Below are 27,847 nucleotides of genomic sequence, written 5' to 3'. Positions count from 1 at the left end.
CGAAAAACTTAGTATGCAAGTTCAGCTAATTCCATTAAAAGTTTATTTTTAATAGGTCCTTAAAATTAAAATCTAAAGCTCAATGAAAAAATTAAACTCTAATATGCAAAATAATAATTTACATGAAAATTGATAATATTCTATTATTCATTAAATGGTTGTCCTTTCTAAATTCCTAAGCAAATTAACTTAATTTTCATAACTTAATAACAACTGTTAACTTATGTTTTCAATGAAAGCGTTTAGCAACAGGTAATGATTTCAAGAAGCGTAAATTCCAGTTTTATATTACAACTAATGTCACACATACTTCAGAGCACTCACCATACACGTCGCTATTTTCACACAAGTTTCAGGACGAAGAAATATACACTGTGTGTTCCATGATATTTCAATAATGTCAGAGCTTTGCTAAAATGAGACTTGTTGGGACACCCGAATAAACATCTCAACCTCAGCAACACATAGATCACGTCACAAGTCTGACCATCATAGTTAATGTCACAAGCCCTGTGACAACTACACCATGTCACAAGTTCTGTGACACCTACACCATGTCACAAGCCCTGTGACAACTACACCACGTCACAAGCCCTGTGACACCTACACCACGTCACAAGTTCTGACCATCATAGTTAATGTCACAAGCCCTGTGACAACTACACCACATCACAAGTTCTGACCATCATAGTTAATGTCCTGTGACAACTACACCATGTCACAAGCCCTGTGACACCTACACCATGTCACAAGCCCTGTGACACCTACACCACGTCACAAGTTCTGTCCATCATAGTTAATGGCCTGTGACAACTACACCACGTCACAAGCCCTGTGACAACTACACCATGTCACATCTTCAACGACACTGGAGACGTTCGTCATCTCATTGCAAATTACCAATACTGTATGGACAATCATCAAACAGCACAAACTTCCCAGCCATTGTGGAAAAAAATACAAGCTTTACTTACAATCTGTCAACTTCCAATATATAAACATTCATTCAGTTAGTCCAGATAATTGTCAAATTGAAAATGTGGTGCTGAGTTTCCTTTCTCAGGAAAAGCATGCATTCCATCAACCAGCGCGGCCTTGGAGGAAAGGGAGACAACTCCCAGGTTACTTTTTACATCCCTCTTTATCAAAAATGTTCTCAATATACACTACATCTCCAATCAAAGTCCCAAAACAATTCTTCTGGCTACTATTTCTTTCTCCCATACAGTCATTTCCCAAAAAACATTGTACATTTCATCTCTGAAAAAAATTGTTCTTTTATGTATTTCAGATGTACACATTTTGCCAGGATCTTTTTCATCTGGAAACAGTTTTTAGATTCCAACAGTCTAAGATGAAGAAGACAGCTGTCCTTATCTTCTAGTCATAGTTGCTGAATTATCCACAGAAACCTTGCCACACTGTCCAGGATATTTGCAGAATAACAATATGAGATGAAATCAATAGATCCCAGTTGACCATTCTCCCATACCCAGATCTGCCTGAGTGACTGTGACCGAGAAAAAGGAAGGCATAGCCCACTAGGCCAAGTAACTGTATGTGTCTTTCTGTCCTTCCACACGAGCAAGGTACTCTTTCTCTATCAAGATATCTATGCATTTCTGAAATGAGAAAAAAATGAAAATCTGTGAAATGGCAAAATCAACAAAAAAAAATGAAATAAAATTATTAGAAGTTCAGTTCATAAAAGTTAATGTTTCATATTTTGTTAAAAACTTTTTTAGTTCTTGTTTTTGGTAAACATCAATTTTTGAAATAAATTCAACTTGAAAATGTTTGACATTTTTAATTTATTTCTCTGTCACAGAGAATAATTTCAAAGATCTGTGACGGAAGGACATTGTCATTCTGTGCTTACCTTAATAACAGGAACACGGGGTTTGAATCGAGAAGAAAGCTGGTTTAGCACTTCAGCCAGTAACTGTTGATGTTTCAACATCTTCCTCATCTTCATTATCCTAACTATGGCAGCCTGTGGATGGACGACATTAGAGAAACAGTTAGCAGTAGTTCCTACATATGCTGAATGACTACCAGTTATAGGGTTATTTCACCTAAAATACTGTTAGGCTTTAAATTCCTACACATGCTGACAGAATGTTCAGTTTCTGTGTTGAAGGGATAATTAGGCCCGAAAATATTGTTAGATGCTTCCACTCACAAACTGTGATGTCAAAAAACCAATGTTGTTTCCAACCCCGTCTGTCACTATGATGATGATACTGACCTGTATTAGAAGCTTCCTGTCCTCCTCTATATGTTTATGGGTTGCCTCTTGTTCGGTCTTCACTTCAGATTTCATGGGAACGTTGATATTCACACGAAGCTTTTTACTGAAATAAAAAACATTTTTTTTGTTTAACATCAATTTAGTCTCTTGTAGTGTTATTTGTGACGAATCATTATAAAAACCCTGCAGAAAACTAGGATACCCAGTATGTTTAACGTCCAGAATGACTTGCCTGTGCTAGCTATATATATATATATTATAAATCAGAAAACTATGATACCCAGTATGTTTAACGTCCAGAATGACTTGCCTGTGCTAGCTATATATATATATATTATAAATCAGAAAACTATGATACCCAGTATGTTTAACGTCCAGAATGACTTGCCTGTGCTAGCTATATATATATATATTATAAATCAGAAAACTATGATACCCAGTATGTTTAACGTCCAGAATGACTTGCCTGTGCTAGCTATATATATATATATTATAAATCAGAAAACTATGATACCCAGTATGTTTAACGTCCAGAATGACTTGCCTGTGCTAGCTATATATATATATATTATAAATCAGAAAACTATGATACCCAGTATGTTTAACGTCCAGAATGACTTGCCTGTGCTAGCTATATATATATATATTATAAATCAGAAAACTATGATACCCAGTATGTTTAACGTCCAGAATGACTTGCCTGTGCTAGCTATATATATATATATTATAAATCAGAAAACTATGATACCCAGTATGTTTAACGTCCAGAATGACTTGCCTGTGCTAGCTATATATATATATATTATAAATCAGAAAACTATGATACCCAGTATGTTTAACGTCCAGAATGACTTGCCTGTGCTAGCTATATATATATATATTATAAATCAGAAAACTATGATACCCAGTATGTTTAACGTCCAGAATGACTTGCCTGTGCTAGCTATATATATATATATTATAAATCAGAAAACTATGATACCCAGTATGTTTAACGTCCAGAATGACTTGCCTGTGCTAGCTATATATATATATATTATAAATCAGAAAACTATGATACCCAGTATGTTTAACGTCCAGAATGACTTGCCTGTGCTAGCTATATATATATATATTATAAATCAGAAAACTATGATACCCAGTATGTTTAACGTCCAGAATGACTTGCCTGTGCTAGCTATATATATATATATTATAAATCAGAAAACTATGATACCCAGTATGTTTAACGTCCAGAATGACTTGCCTGTGCTAGCTATATATATATATATTATAAATCAGAAAACTATGATACCCAGTATGTTTAACGTCCAGAATGACTTGCCTGTGCTAGCTATATATATATATATTATAAATCAGAAAACTATGATACCCAGTATGTTTAACGTCCAGAATGACTTGCCTGTGCTAGCTATATATATATATATTATAAATCAGAAAACTATGATACCCAGTATGTTTAACGTCCAGAATGACTTGCCTGTGCTAGCTATATATATATATATTATAAATCAGAAAACTATGATACCCAGTATGTTTAACGTCCAGAATGACTTGCCTGTGCTAGCTATATATATATATATTATAAATCAGAAAACTATGATACCCAGTATGTTTAACGTCCAGAATGACTTGCCTGTGCTAGCTATATATATATATATTATAAATCAGAAAACTATGATACCCAGTATGTTTAACGTCCAGAATGACTTGCCTGTGCTAGCTATATATATATATATTATAAATCAGAAAACTATGATACCCAGTATGTTTAACGTCCAGAATGACTTGCCTGTGCTAGCTATAAATATATATATTATAAATCAGAAAACTATGATACCCAGTATATTTAATGTCCAGAATGACTTGCCTGTGCTAGTTATATATATATATATATTATAAATCAGAAAACTATGATACCCAGTATATTTAATGTCCAGAATGACTTGCCTGTGCTAGCTATATATATATATATATTATAAATCAGAAAACTATGATACCCAGTATATTTAATGTCCAGAATGACTTGCCTGTGCTAACTATATATATATATATATATATATATTTCTTCGTCCGTAAGGATCATTTTTCTGATTTATAATATATATATATATATATTATAAATATAATACGATCTGAAAAATTTGTTTTTATTATATATATATATATAGTGATGTCATTAAAGTCACAGATGTGAAAGATTTTATCTCCCAGTATGGAAAGCTGAAACAGTCAGACAGACAATTTTCTAACGTAATTTTGTATGGCTCAGTTCAAAATTAATCAACTACAAATAGCTGAGCTTGACTTTTGCTATTTGGACTTCAAAAAGAATCGCAAGGAAGCAAAATATACATTTTACATGTACTATGATGTGAGTCTTGTTTCCTTCCACCTCCATATTTGCTGGGCTAACAGAAATGTAAATACCGGTGCAATACTCATTTGTTAGCTTTGATTTGTTTTATTTAACCTTATATACCTCCTCAATCAAGAACCAGGGTCAAAGTCAGAGATCCACTTTGTCTTTGACCTTTGGACCCAAATGACCTTGACCATTAACCAAGCGACCCTGATCTTTGGTCAGTTGACTTATTCTTTAATTCCGACCAACTTTGCTTCATAATATAACAAAATGTTCATCAGTGAAAAATACAAAACTTGACCTTGACCCCGTAACCTGGACCTAAGGTCAGTTGACTCTGTGTTAAGTTCTGAACAACATTGCTTCATAATGTCATAACAAAATGTTCATCAGGGAAAAGGTACAACATTTAACCTTGACCTTTGACCCAGTGACCTTGACCTTTGGTCAATTGACTCCTTGGTTAATTCTGAGCTACATTGCTTCAAAGTGTCATAGCGAAATGTTTACCAGTGAAAAGATACAAAATTTAACCTTGCCCTTTGACCCAATGACCTTGACCTTTGGTCAGTTGACTCTTTGTTTAATTCTGATCTACTTTGCTTCATCATGTCTTAACAAAATTTTCATTAGTGAAAAGATGCAAAATTTGACCATAACCTTTCAATCTAATGACCTTGACCTTTGACCTTGACTTTTTACCTCAGTGTGTCTCTTTGTTTAATTCCGAACAACATGTCATAGCGAAATGTTCACCAGTGAAAAGCTACAAAATTTGACCTTGACCCCTGACCCGATGACCTTGACTCCTTGTTTAATTCTGATCAACTTTGCTTCATAATGTCATAACAAAATGTTCATCAGTGAAAAGATGTAAAAATTGACCTTGACCTTTGAACCTAATAACCTTGACCTCGACTTTTTACCTAAATGTGTATTTTTGTGAACTGAACATCTTGACCAAGTTTCATGTACATTGGTCAATAAATACTAAAGTTATTAGCCAGAAACAAAATTTGTGGACGGACAGACAGACAGTGATTATTACTATAGGGCACCCGTATCTCCGATACGGAGCCCTAATAACAATTTTCAGGCAAACATAGCGATTCAGCTTCCTTGTATTAGAGTTTAATACAATTCACATCCCCTTTAATTGTCATCCAAAAGCAGAAGAGTGCATTGACAAATTCTCCACTCCAGTTGAACCAGTTTTAGGGGGCATATTGGTCTTTTTCTATACAAAATTAACCAGAAATACAGCAGCTGCCCCACACCCCAGTGGCACAGTAGCAGGGAACAAATATGGCTGGATCAAATCTCACCAGCATATTTCCAATACACAGAACTTAATAGAGTCAAGGTCTACCTACTTTTTATAGCCGAAGAACAGAGATAGTTGTGCCAAGGGTGACAGGGTGTTCTCATCCTCCTCAGTCACCAGTAATTTGGATTTCAGCAGAATCTGCAGCACTTGTACAAGGGTGTCCTGTGGTAAAAAGAACATGATGCTATGAGGCTCCTAAGAGGTACCTTCTCGTGATTTTTACTTTTTTTTTTCACACACAATAAGTAAATAAATGAGATGAAAAATATGAACAAATGATACATTTCAGTAGGGAGCAGTCCCAAGATAAACAATATCTAAAAAATATTTTAATACCCTTTTGAGTGAACAAAACTTCCATCACATCGAGGTTCAAACACTGCTCCAAACAAGCCAGGGCTGAAACATGGATCCCTTTTTGTACACCCAGAGTACCCATTTATTTACCATGATCTGATCGTATTGCTGGCTGTTATCATTTCAGTGTGGCTGTATCTGATCTTATGGAGGTACCGACCATTTTGATTTGTGTACTGTCGCCAGTGACCATTATCATGAGGTACCTACCATTTTGATTTGTGTACTGTGGCCAGTTACCATTATCATGAGGTACCGACCATTTTGATTTGTGTACTGTGGCCATTGACCATTATCATGAGGTACCTGCCATTTTGATTTGTGTACTGTCGTCAGTGACCATTATCATGAGGTACCGACCATTTTGATTTGTGTACTGTGGCCATTGACCATTATCATGAGGTACCTGCCATTTTGATTTGTGTACTGTCGTCAGTGACCATTATCATGAGGTACCTACCATTTTGATTTGTGTACTGTCTTGTACTTGTTGGACAGACATAGAGTCAGTAATGTTGAACTGCAGAAGGACGGCAATTTGAAAGGTTGACGCCTGAAACAAAGCAGATGTGTTATAAATAGCCACTACATTTTATGCCAGGATCAATGTTTCATGGACAAGAACTTATTCTGTAACAAGCATTTTTTGTAGCGATGAGTTACATGGTCATTTTCAAAAAGATCGGCAACAACCTCTAAATCTAAAGCTTAATGATGTGTATTTCTCTTGACGTGTAAGTTAATAGGACTGGAGTTAACCTGTTTAAATTCAGTTGGGTTAAATTGAAATTAAATCACTGCAGTCATCTATTACAAAAACTCACAACAGAACATTAATATTGCAATCAAATGCATTTTATTCAAATTTCTAGTTCTCAAAGTGAAAGTACAAGCTTTTGTTCTCAAAGTGAAAGTACAAGCTTTTTTTTCTTGGTCAATACAAAAGATTACACAGCCATTCTAAAGTTGAAAAACTCCAAAAGTACAAGCCCCACCTGTAGAGTGTATCTGTTTTTGAAGCAGTGCGTCACCAACTCCCCTTTAGACATGTGGTACAGCCAGTTCAGTTTCCGCCCACTGTGCCGGTTGCTGTAGAAACATGTAAATCTTTGGAAGCTCCTTTCCATCTGAAAGCCAATCACAGAATTATATATGTTTTTAATATATTTTTAATTGTAGATGAATTTCATATAGTTAAAACATATTTGATAATTTATTTCAGCAAAACCCAGCACTTTGGCAGAGAGCATGCTGCTGTCATCATGCAAATCAAAGATATTTTTAGATGTTTGAACAGCCATAAAAACGATTATATACTGGCATTTGTTTATAATTGGAACATTCAACATAATATTTTCTCTAAGACAAAAGTTTCATAAGGAGAATCTATGCCATAATAAAATGCCTTTAGTGCCAATGTTAAACGTGGTGGAAACGTACCTCCTGAGGTAAAGAGAAAGCTGATGACGACTGTTGGAATGGCCATGATCCAGAACTGAGGACTTCTATACTGAAGTCAACTGAAAATATCACAACAAGTATCATTTAGTGTCATCTACATTTTCCTGAAAATGCAAAATAAAATATCACCTCTATATTATATCTATACTTTTACAATTATTAATTCAATATTAACAAAACTAAGTATTCATTGTTGTCATGAAGTCATCTGTTTAGATTTATTAAGCACATGAACTTTCTTGGTTTTTTCCCCCGATGTCCATGAAATGTTGGCTGTTTATAACTGTATATGATTTGTCTTTTCAGATTCAAAAAGTATAAAAAATTTTGCTGTTTTTAGAAAATGAAGAGAAACTGCTTACTGTCAAGTTCATCCTCTGATGATTTTTTAAGATGTTCCTTGAACTGATCGTTAAGCTCTTTACTGACACTGATGTCCTGGAACATGCGCTGTAACTTGGACGTATACTCAAACCCACAAGCTTGCTGTAAGATAAATAAAACACCTTATAGGCAGGGAAATAATGTTCTGGACAAAAGTAAAGGAAGTGCCATTACTATAAATATAACGGGAATCAAGCCCCAGACTGTGACAAGATATTCTGTATTCCCAAGATATATATACAGTAATAATGGGGTCCATATCATGTGATTAATTAGTTTACACACAGAGAAATAGGAGACAATTTCAGTTTTTGTGATTATTTTGACACAAAAACAGGAAAAACACAACCATAACATATGCATATGCACAATATATTTGGTTAATATTGATGAAATGGCTAGGAATGTATCCTCCATACAAAATCTGGAATCAAAAATGGGTGGGTATGGAGAGTGGAGACTCATACTCACTACGTCTGTGAACTACAATATCCTAGTCACTGTAGAAATGATAATGGGAAAGTCTAAATCCCAATCACTCTAGAAATGATAATGGGATAGTCTTAATCCCAATCACTCTAGAAATGATAATGGGAAAGTCTAAATCCGAATCACTCTAGAAATGATAATTGGAAAGTCTAAATCCCAATCACTCTAGAAATGATAATTGGAAAGTCTAAATCCCAATCACTCTAGAAATGATAATGGGAAAGTCTAAATCTCAGTCACTCTAGAAATGATAATTGGAAAGTCTAAATCCCAATCACTCTAGAAATGATAATGGGAAAGTCTAAATCCCAATCACTCTAGAAATGATAATGGGAAAGTCTAAATCCCAATCACTCTAGAAATGATAATGGGAAAGTCTAAATCCCAATCACTCTAGAAATGATAATTGGAAAGTCTAAATCCCAATCACTCTAGAAATGATAATTGGAAAGTCTAAATCCCAGTCACTCTAGAAATGATAATGGGAAAGTCTAAATCTCAGTCACTCTAGAAATGATAATGGGAAAGTCTAAATCCCAATCACTCTAGAAATGATAATTGGAAAGTCTAAATCCCAATCACTCTAGAAATGATAATGGGAAAGTCTAAATCTCAGTCACTCTAGAAATGATAATTGGAAAGTCTAAATCCCAATCACTCTAGAAATGATAATGGGAAAGTCTAAATCCCAATCACTCTAGAAATGATAATGGGAAAGTCTAAATCCCAGTCACTCTAGAAATGATAATTGGAAAGTCTAAATCCCAATCACTCTAGAAATGATAATGGGAAAGTCTAAATCCCAGTCACTCTAGAAATGATAATGGGAAAGTCTAAATCCCAGTCACTCTAGAAATGATAATGGGAAAGTCTAAATCACAGTCACTGTAGAAATGATAATGGGAAAGTCTAAATCACAGTCACTGTAGAAATGATAATGGGAAAGTCTAAATCCCAGTCACTCTAGAAATGATAATTGGAAAGTCTAAAAGCTATGTCTCGTATCACAGCGACACAGAAACCAGCTTTCAAATAAACTTTCAGAATTATAGTTTTGGGGATTTTACTTTTAGATCAGCTTGTCTCTTTTGACAACCATTCAGCGAGATATTATTAGTTATCTCAAAGGCTCGGGGTCTATAAAGACCAGACGGTTTCTATGAGCCTGTAGACCCCTCCTAACCCAGAGATAACAAATTTTTCACCCTGACCATGCATCTTTTGTTCCTTTTTTTCTGTAAAATTAAAAGTCGCTTTGTGAGTTTGAGTTGTACCTGACTGCTACCAAAATAGCCCCTACCGGACACCTTTTCGGCATTTTTGGACAATACACAACCATCTTTGTTATAACCACCCCAGCAGCCCCTCATTGCCTGTTTCGTTGCTGTCATTTTAGATTGCTTTTAGGCTACTTTATCATGTGCATGATTGGCAAACCTTTAACGAATGAGTGTGTCGGACGCCATCTTTGTTGTTATGCAGAGATATTCTAGTGTTAGTTTTCTCCCCTCGCATTACTCCAACAATGTTAGAGGTTTTACACGGCGAAAAACTTTTGACAGGCGCCGCATAACCTCTAACTGCCCATAGCTGATTTTCCCGATGCTGACGATCACATTTTCAAAATTCGGATTAAGAAAGAGTATATTGTGTTTACATAAATTTAAATGGTCAAAAGGGTCCAATAAATATTCTTTTCAATAAATCCATGATTATATGAGAAAAATTTTGTGTCAAAGACATAAATAATGAGTTTTTCCTCATTCGAAGCGAAGCAGACAGCATTTGCCATGATTTTTCCAGTTAATACAAAAATGGATTACATGTAATGTTTCACAAGCGGAATACAAACAAACTCCGTATCATTTCGTTCCGTTTGAAATCCCCCTGCTATTTTGTATTAATCCAGAAGCCATGTTTTAAATGTAGGTCAGAGATGTGCTACAACGACATGGACATGTATTTTGAGTGTTCTATTCCATAATATACTATATATTTGTGTCTGTGACATACATATGAGATCTTTATTATATAAACCGTGAGTAGACATCGTTGTCATGAACTGTTAACCACTTAAGTGAGTTTTTCAAGCCGATTTTGTTCCGCCCAGATTTCGGGCGGAAACTGCATCAAAGAATTAGTGCTTCGGAAATGAGAGGTTGCAGTCGGCAAAATCATATCCGACCAGCGGCCTCTCATGTTATGGGAGTACCCTCGCATGTGCTTTTATAGACCCCGGTAAAGCGGGGTCTATAGAAATATACACCCTTGCAAGATATCCAATCAGAAAGAGTGTTTCAAATTAGAAAGGTGACAAATTGTCAGACACTGATTGGTTCCAATGTTTGACAATCTGACAAACCTTTACACTGAGCCGTGTTAACTTGGATATGTGTAGGAATGTCCAAGGCAGCTTGCTGGAACACAATAAATTGAATAATCACACCTGATAAGGTTGATATTAGTGCAGCTGTTTCTTCAAAGACAGGAGAACTATAGAAGGACCAAACCTGGACTTGAATTTGAAAAGACTAAACAGTGAACCAGACGTATACTGACCTTGAGTTTGGATATCATGCTGGCCTCGGCATCGTCACTGGCGGACATGTGTTGTACAAGCCGTTTGGCTAACATCTTGCTGTAGAACTTTTGGAACACATCTTTGTCCTCGATGTACTTGAAAACTACCATCTATTATGTAAAAACAGATTACACCGATATTGTTACTTTAAAATATTTCAGTATAAGTTTAAAAAACAAAATTATTAAAGTTCAAAAAATACTGCTTAATACTAGAGTTATTTCAAGTCAAAGCAAATATAAACGAGAATGTACCTGAATTTCAACAGACAACTTTACATTGCGGGTATAGAAAATATGACATCAGCAAAAAATATATGGTAAAATGCAATATGAGTTTTGAAGCATTGCGAAACGATGCATGACACCTACCCCAACACTTCTGAACAGTTAGTTGCTTAACAGACCAACAAAAGGACATATCTAGATTTTGGAAGTTCATAATCTAGTTCATAAACTGTGAAGTAATTTTGCTCAAACAAGCATTAGCAGAATCTGAGCTTTGATACCTGCCATCACATTAACCTGACAGCTATAGACCTACCATTGCTACACAACATACTTTGTCCAGTCATGTAGTTCTACAAGAATATCCGTTTTTCAGCAATTCATTAGTTTCGACTAGACAAGCAACAGAATCGTCTTTAATGGGGATCTGCATGCCTCCAAGATACAGACTTCATAGTGGTCTAGTCAGGATAGATCTACATGTTTACATTGTTTATGACTTTCATGAAACTTACAACTTGGTTTAAAGTATCTTCAAGTTCCGCCTCTTCTGGGTTCTTAGAACTGAAAAACAGATTTCCATTTGTTAAAGATGGCTTCATATTGATTTATTGCAAATTTCTAAAAAGTTCTAAAGCAATATGGTGATTTTTCCAATATCATTTCATAAATACCATCAGTGAAAGAATAACTCTTAATATTAGTGATAGAATAATAAATAACAGTTTCAGACTAAGTTTACAATATATTTAGCCTATCCCAGATATAAATACACAGAGTTTGAGTGGGGAGGTCCTTTTCTGGTAACACCACTACCCATATTTTTTCTTCCTTTTTTACCTACAAATGTTAAAGTTATTTTAGACTCCATCATCCATATACTAACAACTGTATACACCTAATTCTTAATGGGAGGAAGTACCTTACAACACAAATAATGAGAATTCAATAAACATTTAAGTATTTCAACTTAAAACTTCATTCTTCACAAACCAGCTTTAGACAAAGCTGTCCCGGTCCAAATGACTATACAGCAATAAAAGTCAGACATACAGTTATCTTTTTTTGTAAGAAAATGAAAGAATTTATATATTATACATGTATGTATTATTAAGTTTTTGATGTGCAGTAACAGTTATCTGCCCCTGATTGATTTAGGACCTCACCTCTTTTTAAGAAGGAGATCACAGTAGCGTGCCAGCAGCTCGGGTGATTTACTGGAGGCATTGGCTAGCTTGGTTACAGAGTTATTGTTGATAAACCTGCCACAAGCCTGTAACAAACATAAACATACACAATCATTAATGTCGTAAATCACATATAATACAGGCTTGAGAATATACAGTATTGTAAAACAGCTTGATGTGTGATTTATAACCATGACATTACCAGGACTGGCTAAATACAACTGCAAGAAAAATAAGTGGTGTCCGTTCCAAAAATGCCATGGAATTTACTGACAACATTTTATACTTGACAAATCTCTCTATTTTGGAGAGGTACTCCCATCATTTTCTTTCCTCATTAATATCTTGACTTCTAAAATCTGAGCAAATTCCACTGCATCTTTTTTGCTCAAATTCAATCATTTCACTGCATAGAACAAATTAACTAAGACATTATCTGAAATAGAGAACATTGTACTAGCTTTATTAACTAAGACATACATGTATATAATTATCCAGCAAGAAAACTAATAAGATGTATTTGGAACAATTAAAACAGTGTACAGGAAAAATCTCAGTCTTCATTACCTTATCAAGAGCAGCTACAAATCCGGCATCATTGCTGAAGGCAGTCATGACGAGGGCATGATACTTCTTGTGGACATCCAGTATAGTCTGAACATAGACCTTGGGATCCTATAACAAACACCATAATCATTACACGTTTTTTTTCCACCAATCATTTTTCAGTCTTGCAAATGCAATGTCTATAGCCCCTAGATACTTACATTGAGGGCAGACTCTCCACACTTGTCTATAGCCCCTAGATTCTTAAATTGAGGTCAGACTCTCCACACTGTAGACCTATAGCCCCTAGATACTTACATTGAGGGCAGACTCTTCACACTGTCTATGGTCTCTAGATTCTTAAATTGAGGGCAAACTCTCCACACTGTCTATGGCCCCAAGATACTCACATTGAGGGCAGACTCTCCACACTTGTCTATAGCCCCTAGATTCTTACATTGAGGGCAGGCTCTCCGCACTGTAGACCTATAGCCCCTAGATACTTACATTGAGGGCAGACTCTTCACACTGTCTATGCTCTCTAGATTCTTAAATTGAGGGCAAACTCTCCACACTGTCTATGGCCCAAAGATACTAACATTGAGGGCAGACTCTCCACACTTGTCTATAGCCCCTAGATACTTACATTGAGGGCAGACTCTTCACACTGTCCATGGTCTCTAGATTCTTAAATTGAGGGCAAACTCTCCACACTGTCTATGGCCCAAAGATACTAACATTGAGGGCAGACTCTCCACACTTGTCTATAGCCCCTAGATTCTTACATTGAGGGCAGACTCTCCACACGGTAGACCTATAGCCCCTAGATACTTACATTGAGGGCAGACTCTCCACACTTGTCTATAGCCCCTAGATACTTACATTGAGGGCAGACTCTTCACACTGTCCATGGTCTCTAGATTCTTAAATTGAGGGCAAACTCTCCACACTGTCTATGGCCCCAAGATACTCACATTGAGGGCAGACTCTCCACACTTGTCTATAGCCCCTAGATACTTACATTGAGGGCAGACTCTTCACGCTGGCTATGGTCTCTAGATTCTTAAATTGAGGGCAAACTCTCCACACTGTCTATGGCCCAAAGATACTAACATTGAGGGCAGACTCTCCACACTTGTCTATAGCCCCTAGATACTTACATTGAGGGCAGACTCTTCACACTGTCTATGCTCTCTAGATTCTTAAATTGAGGGCAAACTCTCCACACTGTCTATGGCCCAAAGATACTAACATTGAGGGCAGACTCTCCACACTTGTCTATAGCCCCTAGATACTTACATTGAGGGCAGACTCTTCACACTGTCCATGGTCTCTAGATTCTTAAATTGAGGGCAAACTCTCCACACTGTCTATGGCCCAAAGATACTAACATTGAGGGCAGACTCTCCACACTTGTCTATAGCCCCTAGATTCTTACATTGAGGGCAGACTCTCCACACGGTAGACCTATAGCCCCTAGATACTTACATTGAGGGCAGACTCTCCACACTGTCTGTGGTCTCTAGATACTTACATTGAGGGCAGACTCTCCACACTTGTCTGTTACCCCTAGATACTTACATTGAGGGCAGACACTGTAGACCTATAGCCCCTGGATACTTACATTGAGGGCAGACTCCCCACACTGTAGACCTATAGCCCATAGATACTTACATTGAGGGCAGACTCTCCACACTGTAGACCTATAGCCCCTAGATACTTACATTGAGGGCAGACTCTCCACACTTGTCTATGGCCCCAAGATACTTACATTGAGGGCAGACTCTCCACACTTGTCTATGGCCCCAAGATACTTACATTGAGGGCAGACTCCCCACACTGTAGACCTATAGCCCATAGATACTTACATTGAGGGCAGACTCTCCACACTTGTCTATGGCCCCAAGATACTTACATTGAGGGCAGACTCTCCACACTGTAGACCTATAGCCCCTAGATACTTACATTAAGGGCAGACTCTCCACACTTGTCTATGGCAGCCACTCCCTGGTTATAGATGTGGGTCTCTAGGAGGGATTTCAGTTCTCCAAGTCCATCCTGAATTCTTGAAACCAACTGGTACATACGGCCCAGATCTGAAACATTAACATTATTTAGATATAACTACTGTCGACAAAACAACAACTGTCCATCTGGCTTCATATTTAGCCTCACTTACTCACTTCATGAGTCAGATAACTTTACTGAGATTTTGAGTAGAAAAATCCAAAAACATATAGACAAAATTGATCAATAAAGTTGTTTTTGTCCATGGTTTTCATTTGTCAAAGATAGACTTTTGACTGGCAGGAAGTAACATTTAATATTTTTACCTAAATCTACCAAACCTTTTAAAATCTTCTTACCTACATGTTTGAAAATATTTAGAGCAGATGGTGTGTTGGGCATCAAATAAGACTGTCAATGGTAATAAACAAAGTAAGTGAAGGCTCACAGAAACATATCCCCACCCTACTTTATCCACCTCTCTTTGTCTGTGCCCATTGACTAGAGCTGTCACGATACACTTTACCCACGATTTGATACGCATCTCGATATTTATACCACAATTCAATTATTTCAATTTGATACACCTTTATTTTAAAATATCAACAAAATGAGATATATAAGCCGGCGATACACGGAAACCGATAGTGTTTCCACATTTTTTATTTGAAACTTGCCGGAGCATCACAAATTTTCATTTCCTTACTGCGGTCCGCCATTTTGTTATGAATGCTTTGTGAAAATTGCAACCTCACAACCGATTGGCTGAGGGTTTGAATGTCTCACAGACGTTTCGGCTGAAGCGTTATACACGCATATTCAGATTGTGACGTATCGAAAATCCTGAAAAATATATTGTGAATCGAATTGAACATAAATATTCGTGGTACAAGTGTATTGCGGTGAATCGTGACGCCTCTACCATTGACATTGACCTGATGACCATCCAAACCTAATCAGGTGCTTGTCATGCTGGACTTGCCAGCTGCATTTGACGTCATCGACCATGGCATACTTTATAAAAACGTCTGGAATACTCTTATGGAGTGACTGATACCGCACTATGCTGGATACAGTCTTACCTGAGTGAACGACGACAGTGTGTTGCAATCAGATCTTCCACCTCACATGACAAAGTACTAGATTTCGGGGTTCCTCAAGGGTCGGTGTAAGGACCACGAAAATATTGTATGTACTCCAAACGGATTGGAGAGATTTGTCGTCGCCATAGCCTTAGCTATCATTGCTATGGCGATGACACACAAATTTACATGGTCATCAAACCACAGGACAGTTGGAATACAGTCTCAGAAAGTCTGGAAGCTTGTCTGACAGATATAAGTATCTGGATGAACGCCAACATGCTTAAGCTTAATCAGGAAAAGACGGAACTAATCGTCTTTTCCCCAAAGTGTCAGCAAACAATGGCTCTCCAGCTCAAGGTCGGTGCAAGAACTATTGAGACTGTTCCAGCTGTTAAAAACCTAGGGGTATACTTTGACAGTTCTCTGAACATGGAGAAACAAGTGAACGCTATTGCCATATCCTGTTACTACCAGATCAGGAACATCGGCTGTATTCAGCAGTTTTTAACTGCAGAGTTTTAACTGCAGATGCATGCAAGATTTTGGTGCATTCACTTGTTACCTCTCGGTTGGTTTATGGTAACGCCCTGCTCTGTGGTATATCTGACAAACTAGCTAGTCGTCTGCAGAGCGTCCAGAACACTGCAGCACGGCTAGTTACCCGTACTCGAAAGAGAGAGCACATCACATTTGTGCTTTATTCGTTGCACTGGTTACCTGTACGATACAGGTAGCAGTACAACATTCTGGTGTACACATACAAGGCACTGAATGGAACAGCTCCTCAGTACCTACAGGAGCTCGAAACCATGTATAAGCCGTCACAATCACTGCGGTCGGTGTCAGAATCTTTGTTGTGTGTCCCAAAATCTTGTACTGTGACCTACGGAAACAGACGCTTTGGGAGTTTCTGCTACGTTGTGGAATAGCTTACCATCTGCTATTAGAAAGTCAAATACCCTGGCCAAGTTCAAGAGGGACATGAAAACTCACCTCTTCACGTCTGCATTTTAGAATTTTTGCAGACGTCATGTAAATACCACCCTTTTATTTGTTCAATTATGTGCACATTGCTTGCTTAAATGTATAAAAGTGATTGCAAGCCATTGTTTTTTGTTTTCACAATTATAACCATTACTATTATCCATGTTGTAAAGCGCTTTAGAGTAATTTTACAAATTATATTGGGCGCTATTTAAATGTTGTATATTATTAGGTGTACAATTCAACGCTACAATACTATAGTGTAAATCAGGGTTCAAATTTAAGCTCGCATACTCGCGAAAAGCGAGTGCAAATTGCAAACTGCGAGTAGAGATTTCAGACACCAGCATTTTTTTGCGAGTGAAAATTTTGGGCTGAATAATCCTCATTTCTAATGGTCGGTCTTTACAAATTCTTTCTTTGACAACTCGCGGTTATTTAAGCGCATTCTTGTCATTCGCCGAATGAATGATTCAGCTTTTGTCATTAACGGAAGTTTACAATCGATACATGTCCCGTGCGCATGTCCGTTAGGAAGTACCTGCACAAATAATGATGACGTTTACCGCATGCATGATGTTTTTCGGTAATCTATTTTTAGTTACTATTTATAGCGCAAATACGATAGGCTTGACTAGTCACGTGGTTGTATTGGGGTTTCCCAAGGTTAAATTTCACAGCTCACTGCACCGGCAAAATAACAAATGGACAAGTTGCTGATGTTGCCCTTAGAGAGTATGACCCAAAACCTGCTGTAACAAGATGGTGGTTGTCGGGACAAAGACAGAAAAGACCAAATACTCTACCATATGGAGCAAGAAACTAAGATGCAGTTTTTATGCTATATCTTAGAATAGCCTGAGCAGGCCAGCTTCCTTTCACAGCAAGGTTTGCGTCATGTATACATCCCAATGACCATAATTTAAAATGTCAGTTAATACTGTGTTGTTTTAGAATTTAATTCTAAGTTAACATGTCTAATAAAGATGGAAAAATGCAAATTGCAAGTTGTTTTCTCATTTAGCAAGTAAGAAAAAATACCACTTGCGAAAAAATGCAAGTAGAAAATCTGGTTAAATTCGAACCCTGGTGTAAATATTAACTAAATATCTTGTACAAAAGATTTTACTACAGATGTAAGTATGCATGCCCAGACACCCAGACAAAGTGATTTAATACCCAATCACTAGGTGAGGCTAAGGAAAGTAAGATTTACCTCGTTCACAAATACAGATCATATGAAATATTGGAGAAAATGCTTATCATCAAGCTTCTTGACAAATGGTCTAACCCTCTAAAAGCATAATTTTTATCAAGAAAATAATTTACCGTCATTTTTGTCATCATCAAGCAAATTCTGAAATTCATAATGGAAAATCTCCAAATGTTTCTCGATGAGGACCTTCTCACACTTGCGGGCTAGGACGTCCTGTGTGCTCTCGTGTAGATATAGCTGGACACGCTTCTGCTCTTCCATCAGTCGAGCTTCCGCCTGTTTGAGTATCAAAAATTAATATATAGCTGCATACAGGTTTAGAAATAAATTGTCAAATACCCATCTTTGAAGACAAACTAATTTCTTCTGAATCAAAATTAAGTGAAACAGACTTTCAACAACCAATTTATTACTAAGGCAGTAGTCTTCATTAATCAAAGAAAAGCACAAATTTGCACAATTTAGAAATGACGAGATAGCTCACCTTTTTCATATATTCTGTGACAGGATTTTGACGTAAAAATTCAGTACTCTCCCGAGTAAAGAATCTTTCTGTGTCATCAAGGAAGGGAGACTCAAAGTTTTCTTTGTACACTGTCAACGTTGGCCCCTTAGCAGTGGGGTCTTCCTCATTCAGGCCAAGTTCCACTGTGAACAAAAAACAGGTCAAGATTTCAAATAATGTTTGTGATAAACGTACTACACTTTCAATATCTTACTACTTAGGTATACACATTGTATATGACCATGTGTTATAATCATGATGTCTGCGGACAATATCTTACTACTAAGTATACACATTGTATATCACCATGTGTTATAATAATGATGTCTGTTGACAATATCTTACTACTAAGTATACACATTGTATATCACCATGTGTTATAATCATGATGTCTGCTGACAATATCTTGGACCAGCAGCAGTTATTCTCCATTTGTCTACGCTACCAGTTAGTGAGTTACTGTAGATGTATATATTTCACCAGGAGTCTTATTGTAGCACTTTTCATGATTATGTTATCGTGCTAAATAATGAATATGCCAAAGGAAGTTCTTGTTAATTATTCTTGTTGCATATTTTCGGAGTGCGCTAATTTTTCAATGCACTAATCGGTTAAAATTTGATAATGCGCTAAAATTTGAGTGCATCAAAACGAAAATCACCATGGCCCTAAATGACCGCAGTTAATGATGTTAATGAACACAAACAAACAATGAATATTTACAGTGTTACTATAGTCCTTTATAGGTTGTCTCTACTGATATACTATAGTCCTTTATAGGTTGTCTCTACTGATATACTACAGTCCTTTATAGGTTGTCTCTACTGATATACTACAGTCCTTTATAGGTTGTCTCTACTGATATACTACAGTCCTTTATAGGTTGTCTCTACTGATATACTACAGTCCTTTATAGGTTGTCTCTACTGATATACTACAGTCCTTTATAGGTTGTCTCTACTGATATACTACAGTCCTTTATAGGTTGTCTCTACTGATATACTACAGTCCTTTATAGGTTGTCTCTACTGATATACTACAGTCCTTTATAGGTTGTCTCTACTGATATACTACAGTCCTTTATAGGTTGTCTCTACTGATATACTACAGTCCTTTATAGGTTGTCTCTACTGATATACTACAGTCCTTTATAGGTTGTCTCTACTGATATACTACAGTCCTTTATAGGTTGTCTCTACTGATATACTATAGTCCTTTATAGGTTGTCTCTACTGATATACTATAGTCCTTTATAGGTTGTCTCTACTGATATACTATAGTCCTTTATAGGTTGTCTCTACTGATATACTATAGTCCTTTATAGGTTGTCTCTACTGATATACTATAGTCCTTTATAGGTTGTCTCTACTGATATACTATAGTCCTTTATAGGTTGTCTCTACTGATATACTATAGTCCTTTATAGGTTGTCTCTACTGATATACTATAGTCCTTTATAGGTTGTCTCTACTGATATACTATAGTCCTTTATAGGTTGTCTCTACTGATATACTATAGTCCTTTATAGGTTGTCTCTACTGATATACTATAGTCCTTTATAGGTTGTCTCTACTGATATACTATAGTCCTTTATAGGTTGTCTCTACTGATATACTATAGTCCTTTATAGGTTGTCTCTACTGATATACTATAGTCCTTTATAGGTTGTCTCTACTGATATACTATAGTCCTTTATAGGTTGTCTCTACTGATATACTATAGTCCTTTATAGGTTGTCTCTACTGATATACTATAGTCCTTTATAGGTTGTCTCTACTGATATACTATAGTCCTTTATAGGTTGTCTCTACTGATATACTATAGTCCTTTATAGGTTGTCTCTACTGATATACTATAGTCCTTTATAGGTTGTCTCTACTGATATACTATAGTCCTTTATAGGTTGTCTCTACTGATATACTATAGTCCTTTATAGGTTGTCTCTACTGATATACTATAGTCCTTTATAGGTTGTCTCTACTGATATACTATAGTCCTTTATAGGTTGTCTCTACTGATATACTATAGTCCTTTATAGGTTGTCTCTACTGATATACTATAGTCCTTTATAGGTTGTCTCTACTGATATACTATAGTCCTTTATAGGTTGTCTCTACTGATATACTATAGTCCTTTATAGGTTGTCTCTACTGATATACTATAGTCCTTTATAGGTTGTCTCTACTGATATACTATAGTCCTTTATAGGTTGTCTCTACTGATATACTATAGTCCTTTATAGGTTGTCTCTACTGATATACTATAGTCCTTTATAGGTTGTCTCTACTGATATACTATAGTCCTTTATAGGTTGTCTCTACTGATATACTATAGTCCTTTATAGGTTGTCTCTACTGATATACTATAGTCCTTTATAGGTTGTCTCTACTGATATACTATAGTCCTTTATAGGTTGTCTCTACTGATATACTATAGTCCTTTATAGGTTGTCTCTACTGATATACTATAGTCCTTTATAGGTTGTCTCTACTGATATACTATAGTCCTTTATAGGTTGTCTCTACTGATATACTATAGTCCTTTATAGGTTGTCTCTACTGATATACTATAGTCCTTTATAGGTTGTCTCTACTGATATACTATAGTCCTTTATAGGTTGTCTCTACTGATATACTATAGTCCTTTATAGGTTGTCTCTACTGATATACTATAGTCCTTTATAGGTTGTCTCTACTGATATACTATAGTCCTTTATAGGTTGTCTCTACTGATATACTATAGTCCTTTATAGGTTGTCTCTACTGATATACTATAGTCCTTTATAGGTTGTCTCTACTGATATACTATAGTCCTTTATAGGTTGTCTCTACTGATATACTATAGTCCTTTATAGGTTGTCTCTACTGATATACTATAGTCCTTTATAGGTTGTCTCTACTGATATACTATAGTCCTTTATAGGTTGTCTCTACTGATATACTATAGTCCTTTATAGGTTGTCTCTACTGATATACTATAGTCCTTTATAGGTTGTCTCTACTGATATACTATAGTCCTTTATAGGTTGTCTCTACTGATATACTATAGTCCTTTATAGGTTGTCTCTACTGATATACTATAGTCCTTTATAGGTTGTCTCTACTGATATACTATAGTCCTTTATAGGTTGTCTCTACTGATATACTATAGTCCTTTATAGGTTGTCTCTACTGATATACTATAGTCCTTTATAGGTTGTCTCTACTGATATACTATAGTCCTTTATAGGTTGTCTCTACTGATATACTATAGTCCTTTATAGGTTGTCTCTACTGATATACTATAGTCCTTTATAGGTTGTCTCTACTGATATACTATAGTCCTTTATAGGTTGTCTCTACTGATATACTATAGTCCTTTATAGGTTGTCTCTACTGATATACTATAGTCCTTTATAGGTTGTCTCTACTGATATACTATAGTCCTTTATAGGTTGTCTCTACTGATATACTATAGTCCTTTATAGGTTGTCTCTACTGATATACTATAGTCCTTTATAGGTTGTCTCTACTGATATACTATAGTCCTTTATAGGTTGTCTCTACTGATATACTATAGTCCTTTATAGGTTGTCTCTACTGATATACTATAGTCCTTTATAGGTTGTCTCTACTGATATACTATAGTCCTTTATAGGTTGTCTCTACTGATATACTATAGTCCTTTATAGGTTGTCTCTACTGATATACTATAGTCCTTTATAGGTTGTCTCTACTGATATACTATAGTCCTTTATAGGTTGTCTCTACTGATATACTATAGTCCTTTATAGGTTGTCTCTACTGATATACTATAGTCCTTTATAGGTTGTCTCTACTGATATACTATAGTCCTTTATAGGTTGTCTCTACTGATATACTATAGTCCTTTATAGGTTGTCTCTACTGATATACTATAGTCCTTTATAGGTTGTCTCTACTGATATACTACAGTCCTTTATAGGTTGTCTCTACTGATATACTATAGTCCTTTATAGGTTGTCTCTACTGATATACTATAGTCCTTTATAGGTTGTCTCTACTGATATACTATAGTCCTTTATAGGTTGTCTCTACTGATATACTATAGTCCTTTATAGGTTGTCTCTACTGATATACTATAGTCCTTTATAGGTTGTCTCTACTGATATACTATAGTCCTTTATAGGTTGTCTCTACTGATATACTATAGTCCTTTATAGGTTGTCTCTACTGATATACTATAGTCCTTTATAGGTTGTCTCTACTGATATACTATAGTCCTTTATAGGTTGTCTCTACTGATATACTATAGTCCTTTATAGGTTGTCTCTACTGATATACTATAGTCCTTTATAGGTTGTCTCTACTGATATACTATAGTCCTTTATAGGTTGTCTCTACTGATATACTATAGTCCTTTATAGGTTGTCTCTACTGATATACTATAGTCCTTTATAGGTTGTCTCTACTGATATACTATAGTCCTTTATAGGTTGTCTCTACTGATATACTATAGTCCTTTATAGGTTGTCTCTACTGATATACTATAGTCCTTTATAGGTTGTCTCTACTGATACACTATAGTCCTTTATAGGTTGTCTCTACTGATACACTGTAGTCCTTTAAATGTCTGGCACAACTCACCATAGCAGTTGATAACCCCGCTCACAAGGCCTGTTTTAATGGTTTCTCCATTTCGCTCTTTCTCAATCAACTTCAGCACTGCATTAGTCACCTGTTTGTTCAGTGGCTTGAATAGGTTGTCCTTCCATGTTATTAGTGCAAGCTGCCAAAGCAAGATACTTAGGTGATCATGGTACTTCACATCATAGATAATTTCTAGTGTGACGTAGAGCTTTCATCAATTTAATCATAAACACAGGACAAAATGTTGAAAAGAACAACAATTTTTAAACAGCTTTATCATAGTATGAACTTCAGGTCAAAAATAAATATGTGTACATATACTGATTCTAATTAAAGTGAACCATTACTGAAGGGTGAAGTATTTAATGATAGGCAATGATATCATTAAATATCGATGTTCATTTAAAAAAGTACACTCTTTTTGGAATTTCAAGCCCTTCCAACAGTCAATCTATTAGCTTGATTACTCAATTATAAGTATATATGCCTTAATACATCTTTTTGCATTCAATTCAGTGTTCAGACTTTCAGAAAATGTTATTTTGAATTTTGATAATTCACATTTCAAAAGGAATTTATCTGAACAATGTGGTTTGGCAAAACAATTGTATCATGACAGAAAACCATTATAAGTTTTAATTGGGCTTTAACTTACCCCCTGTACAGTATTATGACTTACAGAATAGATTTCGTAGATGCCCTTGGTGCCCTCGTCACACTCACGCCGAACCCAGTGACGGTTTAGGTAGGCACACACACCGTTTAGTACTTTACTGGAGAACTGATAGTCTTCCCACTGTTTGGTGTAAAAGGATAACACCTGTTCGTCCAGCAAATCTTGACCATTCTGTAAACATACATATAAATTATACCTTGTTTAATATAGGGAATCTATCTAGTTTAATTGATGCATGATATATATATATATATATATGCTATTAAAGACTTCAGTCTCACTAAGAGGAAAATGCAATGAATGGCTTCAGAGTATATTCAAAAGTGCTTTATAAGCAAAACAAAATGTTTATAGTTGTCTAAGTTGATGAGAAATCATCATGATTTCGGAAACTCCCTCAATATCACATTAACATACTGTTAGAAAGTTGAGCAGATATTCACCAAGAACTACCCGAGTATCTTGTAAACACACCGTTAATAAATTGACGAGATATGACTTGAGGAACTCTCTCAACCTCTTATACAACTCCAGACCAACAAACTGTGCTCCCCCTGTGGGAGGTTTTTGGCGGCGGCCTGCAGGTCCTCTGGCTTGCTGCTGACCACTTTGACCAGGGTTGTGGACACTTGTACAATAGTTATAGACATGTCTGGGAACAGGTTAAGGACCAAGTTTACTATGTTTTCCTTACTCTACTGTACAAATACCAGAGAGTATTAGGAACCGATGCCTTTGTTTAATCTGTATGTGACTTTTTACATGGACACAAGATTTTGTAAAAATGTTCAGTTTGTCTATGCTTATGAATACATGTGTATGAACATATTGTTGATGTATCAAAATAAGCAAAATAAATTGCATTAGAACAGAATTAATTTGTGCAGATTTCTAATATATACTCTTTAATAATTTTTGCAGAGAAATCAATAGACAGTTGAAAGGGTAATTTGAATCAGCGTATTAAAATCGTAAAATGTAACCAAAAGACTTTTAAGGCTTATGAAGAGAAACAAAGGACTGTGCAGGAGGTTTTCTATAGGATTATCCAATATCATAAAAAAAGTTTTTGCAAAGTGTTTTTTTTAATTTCAAGATTAAAACCATGTTATCTATATTTTACTTATATCAGTACATGACTTCATGTAAAAGGATACGTGTAGAGTTCCATGTACCGAGTCTTGGCCATGCTCTGGCGTCTGTATACATGCTGAATTCCACCCCGTAGGTCGTCCCAGATCTGGTCCAATCCAATCTGTCGTAACCCGTGAGGATTTTGTGTTCTTGATGATCCAGACATAATTTATTAACAAAATTTATCACACTTTTCACAACAGAATAACTTATTTAACTTTAGCACAACAAAACAACAATAACAACAGAAATCAGGTGGTGACAGATATCCTCTTTGGTCCCACTGGTATTCAAACAAAAAGTTTCCAGAGGGAAAATTTCCTTTATCCACACTTTTCCATTGTAGCTTATCCTAAGCTTTCTGGAGACGCAACCTGTAACAAAATAAACAAAAGTTGATTTGCTGCTATCCAAATGTCCCTGGTCCTCAATCAATCTGCATGATAGTAGGCAGTGTTAGGATAGTATTTTAGCAAGTAAAACTGTTTTGTTTTGCATCACGTTCAGTTTTATGTGGCATGTTCTACAATTATTACTCGATGACAGTCATTGAAGTTGTGTATCTGGTCATTAACTAATGATTTACTAATGAACTGTGTAAGATATTATTAAAAATCGCATTCATTTATAACAAAGTAAATAACATTTTGCTAAAAGATGTTTACTGAAAGTGTTGGATACTTAGAAACTTAATGTAACTTTACAGGAAATATTGCATCTATTTTTGGTACTTTCCCACATGCAAATAGAGTTCATTTTTGCATTTGTATTATGTTTCATGACTGAATAAATGCGACTTTGACAAACAATTTGCAAAAGTTAAGATTAAAGTGATTTTGGCTATTTTTAGAAACAAATCCATACCCATATTGGCATATAATAGGCGGCCGAGTTTGCGTATGATACGCAAGTTAGTGGTTTTCCTCGACCTGATATACATTTCAGGTATCAGTCATCCTTATGATTAAAGATGTAAAACTAGGAAGATGTTGACTCTCATTTATGACTGATACTCAACTAACAGCTGAAACAAAGTGAATTTCATCGATATGCCAGTTCTACAGTGCCCTATATATAGACGGTTGTGATTGGGAATCCCAGGACCTGGATGCAGCATTTGCAGCTGCCCTAATAACCACTGCTCTGATTTACTTTCATACAAACATGATTATAACCATCATTTGCAGACATTTATTGATATGAAGTGGATAACCTGCCACAGGCAATCATGTTGTAGATCAGATTCCCAAACAATAGATAAAATTGGTTAGCTGAACTCATATTGCTTATAGGCATCAGTTGTACATGTAGTCACATGTACATGCAAGAGGCCAGTATTTGGGCTATATATTTCATATACTAAGCAAGGTTTTTGATTTTGCGAGACATCTATGAGCAAATGTTTCGCTAGTCTGTCTTTGCGGTACCAAGATGTACATGTTTTGATGCTTGAATAATACTATTTTTTTACATTTTGGTACTTCCCAATGTAAAACTAGTTGCCATGTTTTAGATATCAAAGCATTTTGGCACTTGAAATAGCTGAATGACTGCTGACTTTTTCATTTTCAAAGCGTTCATTCAATCATTGTAAAAAAACACATACCAGTTGATATACAGTGTTCTTATCTACAGGTACCGAAACAACCCAGTAATGAAACCACTTCTTTTAAGGGATAACAAATTACAACTGAAGGAAATAACCATCAAAAAGGAAATGAAAAATGTATTGTGCTAATAACAAACAATGACAAGAACTTTCGATCTGATCAATACAATAATGTATCGAATATGAGAAGACAACCTATTTCACAAACAATCGATAATCTGCAAATATTCACCAGTTTGCTTCCTATGAGGAACAATAAGGCAAACCAAGATCTTTTATGAAATAACACACTTAACGACGTGTTTTAAGTGAAGCCAATGACAAGGTACATGCTAGGAGGAGGGGGGGGGAGTGAACTAGCGGATACGAACATTTAGAATTTTTTGAGATCGATTTTTATTACAACCAAAATACATCAACTCACATACCAGATCTGATGTGAAAATCAAATATATATATGTAAACGGTTTAAATGGTCTTTGATCAAGGTGGAAAGTAACTTAAACATATCGAAAAATATATCTATAGAAGCTGAGTCACTCGAATGTTTGTATATTGGCATTTTCAGTGAACAATATGGCGACCAAACAAAAAAGGAATTTCGAAACACAAATATTATTTCAATATTACAACCTATGGTTCCGTATTCAGCGTTAATATTTAAAGTTTATAAAGAGAAACGTGGTCTTACAAATAAAAATGTTTCCTTGAAATCCATTTTCACACTTGACGATGTTATTCCAGTCCCTCAATGAATGGCCCAGTTTTTCCCACACGGCCAGACTATTTCCCTCTTTTTCAGAACCAGTTATCGCCCTTCCATAGAAATATTCACCGCTAGGTAAAGTT

The 27,847-nt window shown here is 35.9% G+C and overlaps 1 protein-coding gene across 1 annotated transcript; it reads right to left on the bottom strand.

Annotated features, from left to right (window-relative positions):
* Window positions 1-947: 947 nt before the first annotated feature.
* Window positions 948-27,813, bottom strand: LOC110451924 (cullin-1-like). Its single transcript, XM_021500156.1, has 20 exons — window positions 27,690-27,813; window positions 25,413-25,763; window positions 24,730-24,907; window positions 24,259-24,426; window positions 23,577-23,718; window positions 18,952-19,115; window positions 18,581-18,743; window positions 15,141-15,271; window positions 13,197-13,304; window positions 12,609-12,715; window positions 11,958-12,006; window positions 11,194-11,325; window positions 8,124-8,247; window positions 7,741-7,820; window positions 7,296-7,427; window positions 6,761-6,853; window positions 5,990-6,105; window positions 2,249-2,354; window positions 1,880-1,993; window positions 948-1,622 (listed from the first exon to the last, which is right to left on the bottom strand). The coding sequence occupies exons 2-20, from the start codon at window positions 25,553-25,555 to the stop codon at window positions 1,542-1,544; spliced, it is 2,331 nt and encodes a 776-aa protein (XP_021355831.1). The 5' UTR covers window positions 25,556-25,763; window positions 27,690-27,813; the 3' UTR covers window positions 948-1,541.
* Window positions 27,814-27,847: the final 34 nt, after the last annotated feature.

Source organism: Mizuhopecten yessoensis, unplaced genomic scaffold, assembly GCF_002113885.1.
Source record: "Mizuhopecten yessoensis strain PY_sf001 unplaced genomic scaffold, ASM211388v2 scaffold6287, whole genome shotgun sequence".
NCBI lineage: Eukaryota > Metazoa > Mollusca > Bivalvia > Pectinida > Pectinidae > Mizuhopecten > Mizuhopecten yessoensis.
Note: the sequence above shows the minus strand (reverse complement) of the source record. Positions and strands in the feature narration are given on the sequence as shown.